At 37.5% G+C, this 16,602-nt stretch overlaps 1 protein-coding gene and 1 long non-coding RNA gene across 2 annotated transcripts in view; one reads left to right on the top strand and one right to left on the bottom strand.

Moving 5' to 3' along the window:
• The first annotated feature begins 4,653 nt into the window (after nucleotides 1-4,653).
• On the top strand, nucleotides 4,654-9,656 carry LOC140533769 (uncharacterized). Its single transcript, XR_011977049.1, has 2 exons — nucleotides 4,654-5,245; nucleotides 9,319-9,656. It is a non-coding gene; the product is annotated as an uncharacterized lncRNA (long non-coding RNA).
• Nucleotides 8,247-16,602, bottom strand: part of STYK1 (serine/threonine/tyrosine kinase 1) — a 30,966-nt gene continuing 22,610 nt past the window's right edge. Inside the window, exons 7-10 of the mRNA XM_072653948.1 lie at nucleotides 15,590-15,798; nucleotides 14,603-14,643; nucleotides 12,205-12,301; nucleotides 8,247-9,535 (exon numbers count right to left, since the gene is read on the bottom strand). Of these exons, the coding sequence (XP_072510049.1) occupies nucleotides 9,331-9,535; nucleotides 12,205-12,301; nucleotides 14,603-14,643; nucleotides 15,590-15,798 (552 nt within the window). The 3' untranslated portion in view covers nucleotides 8,247-9,330. The remainder of the gene's footprint in view (nucleotides 9,536-12,204; nucleotides 12,302-14,602; nucleotides 14,644-15,589; nucleotides 15,799-16,602) is intronic.

The raw sequence follows: 16,602 nt of genomic DNA, 5'->3' as shown, positions 1-16,602 counted from the left end.
TGTATGTTGTATATCTAATCTAAGTTGACCTTTCTTCTTAACCAGCAGAAAGTCATTTTGATGATTACAATTTTGTAGTATAATTTGAGATCTGATCTTTTGAGGCCTCGTTTTTTCTTTCTTTTCTTTGTTTGTTTTATTTTTTTATTGTTCCCCTTCAGATTCTTAACCTTTGTTCTCCACATGAAATTTCTTATTTTTCTTTCTATCTCTACAAAAAAAAAATTCTTTGGTAGCTTATATATCACCAAAATAAGTAAATTAATTTAGTAATATTTTGATTTCTACTATATTGGGTTGTCCTACCTATGGGCAAATAATATTATTTAGGTCTATTATCATTTCTGAAAAGAATATTTTTTAATTTTATTCATATAGTTCCTGGGTTTGTCTTGGTAGATAGACTCCCAAATATTTTGTAGTTATTTTGAATAAAATTTCTTTCTTTTTCTGATAGATATTTTTTTGGGGCAATTATTCAGGAATGGATGATTTTTGTGGATTTATTTTCTGTCTTGAAATATTAGTGTTGTTGTTTTTAGTCATTTCAGATATGTCTGACTCTTTGTCATATCACTTAGTGTTTTCTTGGCAGAAATAGTGGAATGATTCGCCATTGCTCATTTTACAGATGAGGAAACTGAGGCAAACAGAGTTAAGTGACTTGCCTATGATCATATAGGTAGCAAGCATATAAGGCCAGATTTGAACTCAGGAAGGTGAGTCTTCCTGACTCCAGGCCTGTGCCACCTACCTGCCCTGAAATATTAACATGTTTATTAATTTTTTTCAATTAAATTCAGTTGACATTTTGGGGGTCTCTGGATGCTATCATCTATAAAAGTGATAATATTCTTTCCCATTTGCCTGCTTATTTCTATAACTACTCTTTTTTGTCTTACTGTTTTAGCTAGCATTTCTAGTGCTATGATAAATAGTGGTGTCAGTTATGAGCATCTTTGCTCTACCCCGATCATATTGGAAAGGACTGTTACTACAGATAATGTTTACTCTTTGTTTTTACTATTTATTACATTGAGTAAAAGCACATTTATCCCTTGGGCTTTCTATTCTTTTTTAAAATAGAAACAGGTATTGGACTTTTGTCAAGAACTATTTTCATTATCTGTTGATAAAATCAAGTAATTTGTATTTTTCATGTTTTAATATGACTTATGTTTGTAATATTCCTTGTATTGAACAAACCTTGAATTTCTCATATAAAAACAACCTGGTCATGGTGTATAATGATTTTAACTTGTTGCTGTAATCTATTTGTTAATATTTTATTTGAATTTTTGTGTCAGTATTTATTGATCTATAATTTTCTTTCTCAGCTTTCCTGTTCCTTGCTTTAGATATCAGGACAGTGTTTGTATCACAGAAAGTGACTGAAAGGATCACTTCTATGGTGCAAGGGAGTTCAGATAAAAAGTATCATCCCACACAGAGATAGCTTTAACAAACTTTATGGCTACTCACAAGGGTGTAATGTTAATATAAGGTTCATGGTGGGTGGGGGGAAGAGTTAAAGATTTTCCCCATCCTTAATTGACTTTCAATACCTTTGGTTAATTTCTGTTGAAGCACTAGGTCAGAGAGTCATGTCCTCCAGCTCTGAAAAGTCTATAAATACTCTGAGGTGAGGTTTTACTTTGGAGCTTACTCACTGGAAATGTTTATTTGGCCAGACAAGACTCTGGGTAACCGCTACGCACACTCACACCTGGCTTTGAAAACCCACGTGTTGTTGCTTCTCTGTCTGGTAACCATGTATGTATGTAATGGTCAGACAGTTGGATCTGTCTGTTGATCTGTGATGGATGTATTGATTATGGTCAGACAGCCCTGTCTGTTCTTTATTTCTCTACTTGCATTTTCTCTGCTGTATATGTGTTTGATTAAAGTGATTGTTGACCCCTCAAAAGTTGCTTTCCTTTTAGAAAAGCAGATCTAAGAACCTGTATAGCTGGCCTTCCTGTGTTTGCCATTCTTCTTTTTTTTTTTTTTAATTAAATTAGTTTATTTGTTTTCAGTGTTCGACAATCACTTCCATATAGCTTAGACTTTTCCCCCTCCCTTCCTCTCCTTCCCCCTTCCCTCCTCACTCCCTCCCTGAGATGGCATACAATCTTATATAGGTTCTACACATACATTCCTATTAAATACATGTTGCATAGGAGAATTAAAATGAATGAGAGAAACCATAAAACAAAACAGAACATAATACAAAAAAAAATGGTCTGTTTCTATCTGTGATCCAATTCCATAGCTCTTTCTCTGGCATTTTGCCTCAAGAGTTGATTGGAAATTTTTTAAGCCCATGCATTGCAATGAAGTACTAAGTCTACCAGAAAAATTCCTCGCACACTATGGTTGTTGCTGTGTACAAAGTTCTGCTGGTTCTGATCCTTTTACCCAGCATCAGTTCATGTAAGTCTTCCCAGGCTTCTCTGAAGTCTTCCTGTTCATTGTTTCTCATAGCACAATAGTATTCCATTACATTCGTATACCACAACTTGTTCAGCCATTCCCCAATTGATGGGCATCCCCTTGATTTCCAGGTTTTGGCCACCACAAAGAGAGCTGCTATAAATATTTTTGTACATGTGGGACCCTTTCCCATTTCCATGACCTCTTTAGGATAGAGTCCCAGAAGTGATATTGCTGAGTCAAGGGGTATGCACATTTTTGGAACCCTTTGGGCATAATTCCAAATTGCTCTCCAGAATGATTAGATCAGCTCACAGCTCCACCAACAATGAATTAGTGTTCCAACTCTCCCACATCTTCTCCAAACATTTATCATCTTCCTGTTTTATCATGTTAGCCAATCTGATAGGTGTGATGTGGTACCTCAGAGTCGTTTTAATTTGCATCTCTCTCATCAATAGTGATTTAGAGCATTTTTTCATATGACTATCAAAAACTTTAACTTCTTCCTCTGAAAACTCCCTGTTCATATCTTTTGACCATTTATCAATTGGGGAATAACTTGTATTCTTGTACATTCATCTCAATTCTCTACATATTTTAGAAATGAGGCCTTTATCACAGACAACCAGCTGCAAAAATTCTTTCCCAGTTTTCTGCTTTCCTCCTAATCTTGGTTGCCGAAATTCTTGCTGTTACAAAGGGAAGGAGGAAAACAGCAATCTCAGTGCGCAAACTCCATACTTTCAGTGGGCAGCATGTAGGAAGAATATCTGGACTCCAAATGAAGTCCCCCAAGCCTTCAGAGCTTAATCTTAAATGTCATTTGAGATAAAAAGTCAGTATGACACCAACAGAAGACTGTTCAATTATCTAAGGAACCAATACAATGAAAGTATTTCTAAATCTGATAAGGAGTTGGTATACAAAGTGGGAAAGTAGGAATGAAGAATAAAGATATAGAAAAGCTAACTTTAATGATTCCATTCTAGTAAGAGGCTGAAATGGTAGACTGAAGACATACACATCAAGCCAGTTTTCATTGGATGACACCTTCTTTTCCTATTTTTGCAAATAGTTATGTAATATTTGAATTAAATTAATTAACTATATTTTCTTTGTACTAGTTCACTTGTAAATCCATAGTTTTTCCTGCAGGAATTTATTTGTGATTTGTTCAATTTCTTTATCCTGATACTAGAAATAATTTATTAAAATAATTTATTTCTTCTTTTTCTAATCTGAGTTTTTTACATTTTATGTTTCCTCTATATTATGTATATTATGAGTTTTGCTGCCACAAAAATAAGCAGATCTTTTCTGCTTCTCTCACCAGTAGCGTTTATCTTCAGAAGAGGAGCCACTGCTAGACAGAGGTACCAAAATATCCAGATAGAAAACTCCATAGAGTTTTCATTTGGCCATTTTTCTAGAAGTATATTCTAGCCACGTGGGAAATTTAGTAACAATGAAACTAAAGAGTGGGAATTCAGGCCTTTTCAAAGTCCTTAAGACACAGAAATAAATTTTAACCCAGGTTCAAAATGTCCGTAACTGGACATTTTAATAATTTTTCCAAATGGTGACTTGAAGATTCTTAGCTCAGATAAGAGGTGCCAGATGGTGTAAGCACATTTTCATTTCTGGAAGAGGAAGCCCAGCTAAGAGAGCAAATAGATCAAATATCTTATGTACATAAACAGAGTCAACATATCAACTTTACGACAAAGGTTCTAGCCAAAATTTTCCTCCTTTACGTCCTTCTTCAAACAAGGAACAAAATGCCAATAATCTATAAATCTGCCTTAACTGGACAGCTGAAGAGCAGTTATGGAAAGAATTCAGAGGCCTTTATATTATAGCCCAAGTAATTCTCTTTTCCCTCTACTCTTTTATTCCCTCCCCATTTAACAATTGTAGTTTCCCTGAAATGTCATCATTCTGGCATTCCCATAACTGCTGCATCACCACTCTGGTAGCTAATTCATTATGAAATCAGGAAGCTTCTAATTTTATATCAGTCTTTCCTCTGTCAGTCATTTTTCAAGTAGGTCCAAGCATCACTCATTGGTTACTCAATGTTTTCACAAAAATCATATCATCAGCCAAGCACAACTGGTTAAATGCTCTTCATACCATTCTTACTATAAGGAAATGACAAAAGAATGCTCTATCCAGATATTTTCACAACAGAGATGAAATTAGCATATTACTCATATGGTATTGTCACCCTGTAATTGCTATTAGTAGTTTCCTGCCATCACAATGTGACTGACAGACCATGATCGCCTGTATGACCTCTATTATATGCCACAATGTGTTTGTCCTTTGTTCTCAAAGAGGACTGTGACTTCAGGGGGGTGATGACATGACTTTCACTGAATTGGATCTGAGGGAGAGAGGGCTGTGCAATGTCACCAGCCTCACTCTCTCCTCCAAAGCCATCTGGGTCCAGTGGCCAGATATGGATTAGGATGACTGTAGATGGCCCAGGATGCAGTGGGAGATCCTGGCCTTTTTATACTAAAGTCCATTCAGTGAATAAGTCTGTGGAAGAAATGAAGCAAGGGATGGATGGCCCCTTCAATTTAAAAAAAACAAACAAGCTGGGAGAGAAAGACCCTTAGAATTTCTGGACAAAAGAGAAACAATTGCTATTTACATTTATTCTGAGCCAGGAGGGCCCCAAAAGTAACCATTAAGTCGTGCATGGGTAGGGATCTATTGTCCAGTTAATGAGATCTAGAATGAATAGGGTTGAAGGCATGGTCTTTGAGAGAGAAATCTAGCCAGTAAACTCCAAGACAACTAGGTAGGTTTCAGTCATCAAAATTTACCTTCTTTTGGGCAGAACACTCTCAGGTAAGGGTATGATACTTCATTTTGGGAAAGCAGAAGAGAAAAAAGGAAAGGACTGCAAAATCAAAGAGGGTTGAATGATAGAAGATATGAGGGTTCTGTTTCCTCACTAGCAATAATTTCTTCTTGCATACTCTTTCTCCACTGGCAAGATTGGCTATAATATTCTACCATTTTATATGTCAGAACAGAATTACTCAATGAAGTCAACTTACCTCATTGAAAGTCAGTGATAAGATATGCAAATATCTTAACCAAATGAAAGCAATCAATAAATCACTCTCAATCAGCTTTCTAAAATCTACTTTCAGGCTGCCTGACTGATAATGCTGGGAGTAAGCACACCAGTATGGGCTCCAACCACAGTATTAGAGAATCATTCCTCACTCCTCAGGGGTAAATCTTGAACCCTAAAGGGAAAGGAAAAGTCTGCTCTGTCACTCAAGTTTCATTTCTGAGAGCGGGAGTTGGGATAAAGATCCTTAAAATTCTATGTGCTATATACAGAAAAGAGGCAGTGGCCTAAAAAAAGTCAGTTGCCTTGCAGTCCATAGCTCAATTCTACAATTATTAAAACTCCTATGTTTTTGTAAAAAAGCACTGTACTGGGTACTGGGGCTACAAAGATGAAAAATATTATAGTCTGTTCATTCAAGGAGCTTACATACTAGTAGGCAGATGAAACATAGACACAAATAACGACAGTACAGGTTAGACAATGGGAAAAGTCAGAATGACATCTTTTGAATGACACCTTTCCCAACTCCCCTACTATTCTCCCTTCCAAACTACCTTGAATTTAACTACATTTTATATATTTATATTTTCGCACCTTAAATTTATATAGGAATTTGTTGTCTCACCCATTAGAGTATTAGTGAATATGAACTGTTTCTTTCATTGTACTTTGTATCCTTAGGGCTTAGCATAGCACCTTATGCTTAATAAGCATACTTATTAACTAATAATTTAATTTCTAAATTATTAATAATAAAATATAAATAAATGCGTGTTGATTGGTTAGCCTGAATGATTCAAAAAGCAATAAATTGCTTCTAGCTGGGAAAATAATAGAAATCAAAAGAACATCCCAGGTAGTACCTAAACTGGACCTAGAAAGCAGAATGTCCAACGATAGAGATGAGAGAATCCATTCCAAGCATGGTATATGCCAGGCAGGCTCCATTTTTCTAGAAAAGACATAATCATTGTAGCCAAAAACACTGGACTGAGACTCGGGGGACTAGTTTTTATTCTGACATTATTTTGTTACATGAATGACCATAGGCAAGTTATTTAATGTCTCCTTGTCTCGATTTCTTCATCTGTCAAAAGGTGTCAGGAGGAAGATGGAGAGGGAACACTAAACTAAATGAATTGTAGATCTAATAGTGGATGATTCCATGTTAAACTAGGATATGGAATTTCTTCAAATCCTAGTGTGACTAGGAGCCTGCCAATTCCAATCTCCTATACTGGGGCACTTCCCATGGATCTGAATTTGTGCCTTGGCATTTTCCAGGGGCCCTCTGTTTAGGCCCCATAGTAAAGGACATGGACAACTATAGTTCCTATAGGTTGATATCCAAAATTCCCTGTTGAGATATCTCAGGGATATGTCAAAAATGATAGGAGAATTCTACTTTAGCTCCCTCACTATCTTTTGAACATGTGACTTGGGACTCTGGATAATTTTCTCTGAGACGATGACAGCTCTTCCTCAGACTTTCAGTGGAGGAAAGAAGGAATCTCTCTCCTCTCTACCAATCTCAAGAAGCAGAAATGATAGGTAGCTACATACATAGAAACAGTGAGAGTGTTTGCTTGCCTAGATGAGCCTGAAAATGGATCTCAAGTCTCTAACTGCCTCTTCTAATTTGCGTTTCTTCCCCTGTATACAGAAAACCAAACAACAATGGCAAAATATAGAAACTTTCAGTCATGATGGCTGCCTTATAAATTCTAGAGGTTTGGAGGTCATTAAGAGCTCCAAAGTCTGGTTGCTGATTGCCCAGCAGGATGTGCAAACACACTCTCTCAGAAGAGAAAATGGCCACAGGCAAGAGGCTGAGTCATGCATGCTTAGCTGGTTAAAGGATGTGGACCTTAGATGAACTGCTGAGATCCAAGGTGACAGTGAAATTCAGCAGTCTCCAGAGTTTTGTGGTTTAAATATCTGCCTCCTAGGAAAATATAGCAGAGGTGGATGGGACATAATTTGTGTTTTAGGTATATGTTAATAAGTGCTTATGAGTCTTTTGTGCTTATGAGTCTTTTGTGTTTTAGACATTTCTCTTATGGGAGGAAATGAATAGCTATCCTCTACCTAATATCTACAAATTTTACGCTGAATAAACTTTTATAGGTGAGGTCCTATTAATCCCTTTTAGGAAGCCTCTAGACATAAGTATACCTAAGCTTTATTTAAGATATGTTCCCTGAAGGATTATGAGTCATAAAGGATAAGAAAAAGACTGGTCTGTGTTCTTTAAAGTCAAATTGAACCTGGTCTGGGAATACAGAATTAGGGGCCCTTTATGGGTGAGGTCATCAATGGGTGTTGAGTAACAATGGGCAGCTCAGAACAAGCTTTTTGCTAGGGAAATAAGCAGTTTTACTTCAAATCCCTGATTTCATTCAGCAGGGTCTGGGAACCTGTAGTCTTGAGGCCACCTGTGGCCCTCTAGGTCCTCAAGTATGGCCCTTTGACTGAATCCAAGCTTCACAGAACAATTTGTTTAGATTCAGTCAAAGACCACACTTGTAACCTAGAGGGTCACAGGTGGCCTCAAGGCTGCTGGTTCCCCGCCCCTGTATCAAGATGTTATGCACTGGTTACTTTTCAAAACTGCCTTAGTACTTTTGTGGGGGAAAAGGTATCGAGAAAAATAAATATAATTGACATGTGCTAAATTAATATGTCAAGAAATATCAAAAAGATCACAGTAGTTCAATAAATATTAAAAAATTAATTTAATGAAAGATTTTATAATAAATCGATGGTTTCTTCACTATTAGAAATTGCCACTGTTCCCATTTTATTTTCTTTGTGAATGTCTTTGTCCCTCTGAACAACACAGTCCTCTTCAGGCTCCATTTTTGCTTGTTTTAATGAGTGAAATAAAGCTCAAGACTCTCTAAATGCCTCGTAGGGTCTGAGAACCCACAATGATGAACAGTGGGAACTAGACATTCTCAATAGAGAAGTGCCTTTTCCAACTCCCAACCACTACCAGTGTCAAGAGGACTGATAAAGAAATAAAATGACCATTTCTTCCTCCTTCTAAATCTCTACCTTCTCACCCCACTGGACAAGTGAGAATCTTTTCTGTTCTTCCTGTAGCCTCACAATAAGAAATAAGAGTTTTCACATTATTATTCCAAATTCTCTTGGAAGGATGATTCCTTAATGAATTTTTACTCAGGGCAAATGTTGCCTGTGATTTCTTCCTCTCTATTTCTTTCATATTAACTCTTACTTGATTCTCATCTCCTTGAATCTCACAATCGGAATTAAAACAGAAAATGTTCCAGAAAGGAATTTATCTGGAAGCCACAACTGAAGGGAGACAAATTATTTCTCCTAAGCCCAGAAGCACTGTGGATTTGTAAAAATCTTCTTTGGAATATTATCCATTCATTTCAACCTGGGTGTTATGGACCATCCAAAAACTCAACTCCAGTTCCCAAGTGGTGATTTAGGAATCCATACCCAGCCCTGTCCAGAGAATATATTCAACGATATTTCTAGGTCTGAAGTCTAAGAGGCAGCATAGTGATAAGATCACTGGTTCCGATCAGGATTCAAACCCTGCCTCCAGCACTTACTACCTGTTTGACATTGGGCAAGTTATTTAACTTTCTTAGGCAAAGTTCTTTCAACTTTAAAATCAGGGGAGTGGACTAGAGCTGTGATCCTGTGATTCATGCCCTCTCCTTCCCTTTTCTTCCCCTATAATATCCAAATGTCCAATACAAATCCTAAGAAACATTAATGCCCTGAACATATCCCTTGTGTCTTTTCAGTGCAGTGGTTCTTCAGAGCATAGTGTCATTGGAAGAAACACTCTCTACACTGATGCCTGCTACAGCTGCATACAGTTCAGGCACCACCAGCTCAGGTACCTGCAGCACAGCTTTATCATCTGCACCATGGCTGGCAGCCTCTAGACGAAGGCGTAGTTGTGTTGGGGAAGGTCGGTTATCCTCACTCCATCTCCAGCAGGATTTCATGATGCTATACCTGCAAGGAGGGAAAGCAGATGAAAAACTTAGTTCTCTGATAGCAATGCCCATCAGCAGACTGCTTTCCCCCTCCCTGAACCATTTCCTTTCTATAATGTTGAAAATATCATTCCTCTCTGCTTCTCGTCTCCTTCCTGATTGTTATATTTTTCCTGTGCATGACCAGTGAACTATTTTCATCTCTCCCTGTCTTTTGGTTCTCTCCTTATCATCTCCATGATGGGGATACTCTTTTATAAAAGGTCTTAGCAGAATACCACAGAGAACAAGACTAGGGAGATCTATGCTGTCTTGTCAATTGTCAGTTACTTCTGGGTTAGAGTAATGGGAAAATTAGAAACCAGTTTTGAAAACCAGACTAGTGGGAAAATTAGAAACCAGCTCTGCTTCTTACCTCTTTAGAAATCTTAGACAAGTCACTTCCTCGCGTCTCTAAAATGAAGGTATTGGATAGAGGATTACTAAGGTTCTAGTATGAAATCTTAGGAAATGTCCAGGTTTCCAGGAAGTTTTACCATATTTCACCACGTAATTGTTGCAGATTTTTTGCCAATTTGTTTTTTGGGTTGTTTTTTTTTTTTTCCAAAAATGTAGCGTGACTATTATTTGAAGTAGTTTTTTAAAAATATGCCAATATTACCTAAAAATCATTTATTTATGACTAAACTGTCTTCAGTGCAAGATTAGGTTGCATGGAATACTCGTGAATATATGTTAAAATTGAATATTGACAATGTGCATGAGTTGAGAATTCTAAGTTCATGGCTAGAGAGATAAATGCATTTCTATATGCCACTGGTGAATACATTGCTACTCTATTTACCTCTTATGCTGCATGACAAATAGAATTGGACCATGTAATGATTATTTATGGACTGAAAAAACAGGGTGCAACAATTATATGGCGGCAATGATTATGTGGTGAAATATGGTAATTAAGAAGGTTAGGTTTCCTCTATGAGGAGTCTGCCTGCTTGACCACCCTTGATAATGCTGCCCATTACTACTGGACACCAGCTTACCTTTTAGCTACTTGAAACTGGAGAAAGGCAGGGAGTTTCAGAGGTTAAACAAATAAGTCACCCCTTCCATCCTCAGCTCCTTACCAGTAACAGTAGGTCTCAAAAAAAACCAAAGTGGTCTACAGATAGGTTGACCAGATTAAGGAGATAGTTTTCTACTTATTAGTGGGGCAGGACTCCCTTAAATCAAAACTGGAGTCCTCAGTAAGTCATATTGACAGGATAGAGGGAGTAACTTTTGGTCACTGAATAGAGCAGAATTCTTTTGACTCATACCTGGCAACCTCTTGAAAAACAGGGCCATTTCCACTGACTTTTAAATCTAGCAGAACACAGAATACAAAAGATGTTGCCCTTCACACTTAAGAAGGTAAAGCTAAGTAGACCTAGATCTTAGTTTATGATGTAACTTGTCAGGAGACCATGGGCAAGTTCGTTCTCCTCTCTGACCCTCTGTCTCCTCATTTCTAAGATGGGGAATATACTACCTATTTCATAGAGTGGTTATGAGGAAAAGTGCTTTGTCAACCTTCAACACACACATATGCATATGAAGTATTTATTTTTCTATCATATATAATTTATTTTGGCCCTACCCCTCCAATCAAGTAAATCTGATTAATTTTACTTAGATAAACTTGCTAATTCACACCTCCATGACTTTGTTCATGCTATTTCTTTTTTTTGTATTTATTTTTTCTGTATTTATTATTTTTTCCATCACACAATTTTGTTGGAAAAATAACAAAAAACCTTGTTTTTTTTCATTCTAAGCATTAGCACATAGTTGTGACTATATTTTGTAATTTTGTTAAATAGAAAGTAGATTTATTAACATAATTTTCATTTCATTTTTCAAAATAAAATCCCCATGAAGTCTTTTTTTTTTTTTTACTATTTACTATGAAATATTGATCCCCATTTTAAGTGGATTCACATTAAGTGACCTTTTTCTAGTACCAATTATTCTTCAGTAACAAGGATCTCATATATTTCTTTGATCTGGTTATGTGGAAAGATAGGTTTTGAGAAGACCTTAATGTTTTTGAGTTCAACTTAACATCATAGCTCACAAATATTAATACTTAACTCAACAAACATTTTTCTTCTTATAAAAATACTTTATTTTTAACATTCATTTTAAAAAATGTGAGTTTCCAATTCCCTCCCTCAAGCCCCTCCCCTACCCCTTGGGAAGACAATTAAAATGATACTAATTATATACATCGTGCCATTTCTAATACCTGACATGTCTTCGCCTTCCGTTCCAACATTCCACATCCATCTCTTCTGTCAAGACCTAATTCAAAGTTTGCCCTCATCACCCTAAACTTCTCTGACAGTCCTTAACAGTAATAGAATCATGATACATAGTTGAAATGCTACTTATTGTTATCAATTATATTACTTACATAATTACTTTCTCATTTTTCACATGAATACAATGATAAGAGCTTACCCATCACTGCACTCTATACAGGAGATTATTTATATTCCTTCCAAAGTCTGGTCTGATGCTGTGCACTTTAGTACAAAGAGAGTAATGAGTGACCAGTGTATACTTCTTGAGGGAGATGTAGCTAATGAGAGAGTGGGCAGGGGTGGGGAGAAGAAAGAGAAGTGTTTCCCAAAGGAAATTGCTTACATGGTGGATGTGCAACTGGAGGGTCTTTTCATGATTCTTCTCCGCTGGAGATGCTGTAGAATGCTGGTAGGAGGGACCTCTGGATATGGTGGAGCCCCTGCAAAGGGAGGGAAAAGCAATAGCAGTGGGTGACCCTCCAGGAAAAATCCTGATTCCTGCCTAATAAGGACTCTCCAGTGGTAATAATCTTGACCCACCTCACTCTATCTAGCTGGGTTAATTTCCAAAGGGCATGTGTGGGGTGGGGTGGGGGAAACCCAGTGAAAGTGTAAGAATTTTTTTAAAAGAATTTGTTTGCCACCTGATGGGCAAGTGAAAGTATTACATGCAAAAGATGGGAAACATGTTTGAAGACACTAGGAACCTAAGAAAGTAAAGTCCATTTTTTTAATTGTGCCAGGGAAAGTCAGAACTAAGACTAAACAAGGAGGAGATGCCATAGATCCTCAGTCAAATGAATCGCCTGGGTTGATGCCTGCATGCAGCCATAACCACTATCTCTAGTCAGGATTAGCCCATAAAGTGGTAGAATGATGAAAAACTAGAGATGGTTTACCTCATCTGCAATTCTTAACCTGAAGTCTGTGAACTTTTTTATATTTGCATCACTATATTTCATTATAACTGAATTCATTTGTAATCTGCTTTTTTTAATTTTATGTGTTTATATCCTTTATTCTGAGAAGTGGTCTATAGTCTTCACCAAAATTGCCAAAGGGGTCCCTGATGGAAAAAAAAAGTTAAGAACACCTGAAGTTTGATCTCTTTATCTTATAGAGGCCTCTGGTCTGAAAACATATCTTGAGATGGGGTGAGGGAATGTGAAACACAAAATATGGGTTGGTTGGTTGGTTCTGGTCCTTCATTCTCTAAGAGGACCAAAATGACATCACTGTGTTAGAGTAAAATTACAGTGTGTCCAACTGTGGCTGACCAGACCAATATGAGCTCAGAATGCACTACCACAGATTGGACACAAATAGTCAGTTTGAACATTTGGGGTGGATTCTTTAACTCTGCACATTCTGCATTTCTTTTGAACTACTTCAATTCTGTTTTGCTCATAGAGCATTGTACCTTCTCTGATGAAGGCACACCATGCTGGATGGTCCCGTTCCGATGTCTCTCATGTCATATGAGACATTCTAAAGTTCTTAAGAGAGAACTTGAGAAAATCCTTGTATCTTTTTGGGTTCTTTTTTTTTGACCACCATGTAAGCACTTGCCCTGTGTGAGGTCTCCATAAAATGGTCTTTTTGGCAAGCACACGTCTGGCATTTGAACAATGTGGCCAGACCATCAGAGTTTCACTTCTGCAGTAGAGTTTGGATGGTTGGCAATTTAGTTCAAGGAAGAACCTCAGTGTCTGGTATCTTATCCTGCCAGGTGATCTTCAGAATCTTCCTAAGACAATTCAAATGGAAGCAATTTAATTTCCTGGCATAACACTGGTATGTATACTGTCCAGACTTCGCAGGCATACAACAATGAGGTCAACATAGTAGCTCTGTAGACCTTCAGTTTGGAAGTCAGTCTCATATCTCTTCTCTCCCACACTTGTCTTTGGAGCCCCCAATCACTGAGCTAGCTCTGGCAATGTGAGTGTCAACCTTGTTGTCAACATGTACATCCTAGAAAGTATACTGCCAAGGTAAATGAACTTATCCACAGTATTCAAAACTTCTCCATTGACTGTAACCAATGGTTCCACATATGGATGGTGTGGTGCTGGCTGATGGAGCACCTGTGTTTGTGTGTGTGTGTGTGTGTGTGTGTGTGTGTGTGTGTGTGTGTGTGTGTTAATTGTTAGGCCAAAATTAGCACAAGCAGCAGAGGATCGATACATATCTTTTTTGCATCTCACCTTCAGAGGCTGCACCAAAAGTATAACAATTCGCAAACAAAACATCATGGACCAACACTCCTTCCACTTTAGTCTTGGCTTGTAGCCTTTCCAAGTTGAAGAATTTACTATAAATGTGACAGCTGATCACAGATTTGTCAAATACGCAACCCAAGAGCAACATTGCTGCCAGCAACACTTCCAGTGAAACTGAACCAGATGAAAATGTAATTGGGAAATATTTAACAAAATCAATAAAAAATGGAATAGAATATAAATAATATAAGCATGTGATTTTCTAAGTCAATATGTCCCAGGAAAGCATCTCTGTGTAGCATTTAGCAACTCTTGCTTCTATTTCAGTCTGATACCGCTGATTTATACCACAATATGTATCATCCCCCCAGAAGAAAACCCAGCAAACTATAATAGATTCAGCTGATTAATAGCCAAAGCTGCCTTTCCCTAGAAATTAAGTTTAAATTCCTATCCCATTGATTTGGCTTAAAGTTCTGGGTTTATCCCCACCTCTCTTCTTCTAGGGATCATCCTTACCTAAAGTCACCATCTCATACAGCAAGATTCCAAAGGACCATCTGTAAATCAAGCAAAATAAACCTGCTCATTCTCCACTTGTGGTTCTATCTCGAAGATACTTCACACAATCAATAAACACCAATAGGAGGGAAACATTAGGAATAAAGAGAAGAGGATTAAGACTAAGCACTGCCAGAGCTCTATAGCCTATCCTGGGGGAAAGGGCTGACTTGTCTCCTCCATTCTATTTCTAGCTCCTGGAGTCTAGTGGCTGTCTTATCTATATCTCTCACCATTGGATTCTCAGTTTGTCCACTTAGTTCTAAACAAAGAAGAGGTCAGAGATTTCCCACTGTGATTTATACTTCAGTTTTCTTCCCTGTTTTCCCTTGCCTTCTCTCCCCACTTTCACTTTCTTCCAGAGGCCACACCACTTACTGCCTTTTTTCTACTCCTACCCCCATTTAGCTACTTCTCTTTCCTGCTTTGTCAGATTCAATTAGCCCAACCCACAGAAACTGAGAGTACAATTAACTTTATAGACAAGTGGAACCAGCCTTTTTGATGAGATTAAAGGGTTACTGCTCCCACTGATGCTGGACATTTTACAATTAGAGATGCATTTCTTCCAGTTAAGTATTACCTGATCTTGCCAATTCCTTTAGCGGAAGATGGTAGGGAGAACAACACACATTTTAGTCCTGAACATCTTAATTTTATATTAATGAATTTATCAGATTGTTTTCTCCTCTGAAAGAGATATGGGTTAGAGTGCTGAATGTCTAAAAGGGAACCAGACATTGGAAGATGGGGGAAGGAACCATGAAAGAGAAGCGACTGAAGACAAACTTTACACCTCAGATTTCTTTAGGTTTGATTCTCATCACTAATTAAATGTTACTTGATCATTGTTTTATAGACTAAAGACCCATGTATGGTCTTTGGAAACCTTCCAGAGAACTTAGTTCAGCAGGACAAAGACTACTGAGCAGAGACAAACCATACACATCTCCTCTGATTCCTGCAGGCTTTAGCAGGAGCCTCTCAGGGGCTTGCCACTTTAGGGGGACCATCCGTTTGGGGGAGATGGCACCTCGAGCATGGACTTCATATGCCAGACCCAGCCCACAGAGCTTGGCAGTGAGGTCACTCTGGATCAAGACATTCCTGGCTGCTATATCTCCATGGAATAGTCGCTTTTCCTGGAGAAATTCCTGTGGGGATAAAAATGGAGAGATCAGGGCTTTGGAAACCACTGACTTGGAATACAAAGGAAAAGGGAAACACCTGGGTCAGTCCAGGCCAACCAAATCCAGTTAGACCTTACTAATAATAAACTTATGGCCCAAATATCTATGCTATTGGGAAGGAAAATACAGTATGTATGACAAAATATTATGAATGATTCCCAAAAGCATTTGTATTTTGTTTTGAAATGCAGTCAGAAATCATATACTAGATGTTGATTCATCCCTGATCCTCTCCTGGCATGAGATGACTAAAGGGTTGGTGATGAAGAAACTTTATGGCAATTAAGAACACTGAATCTGAAAAAAAATGCTACAAGAACAGCAATCTTTGGTGAATATGACAAAAAAGGAAAACGATAAATGTTGGAGAGGATGTGGGAAAATAGCTTTCCAACAAAATATCATGATTAATAAGATGTGTCCATTTCCCTTTAGGGGTCTCAGCATTCACTCCCTCTTCTCTTTTCCTATCAGAAGTTTTCCCAGATTTCAGGTCTGTCTCAGATAGGCACCTGGAATTCTTCTGTAAAATAAGACTAAATGGTCTCAACTGTAAGGTTCCTTCTAGCTTTAACATTAGACTTGTTATTAGAAATTTAAAGGAAAAGTTAGAAGTTTGAGACTGTCCATAGAAAGCAGTCATCAGAGTAATTTCAATTATGCTGATAATTTAAGCTAAAGAAACCAGAAGGATTACTTAAATAATTCAGGCAAAAGTATATATTTCTTCTCTAATTCTCAACTGTTTCTTCAAAGTCTCTACTTTTG

Source organism: Notamacropus eugenii, chromosome 3, assembly GCF_028372415.1.
Source record: "Notamacropus eugenii isolate mMacEug1 chromosome 3, mMacEug1.pri_v2, whole genome shotgun sequence".
NCBI classification, from domain to species: Eukaryota; Metazoa; Chordata; class Mammalia; order Diprotodontia; family Macropodidae; genus Notamacropus; species Notamacropus eugenii.
This window is presented reverse-complemented; position numbering and strand designations above follow the sequence as displayed.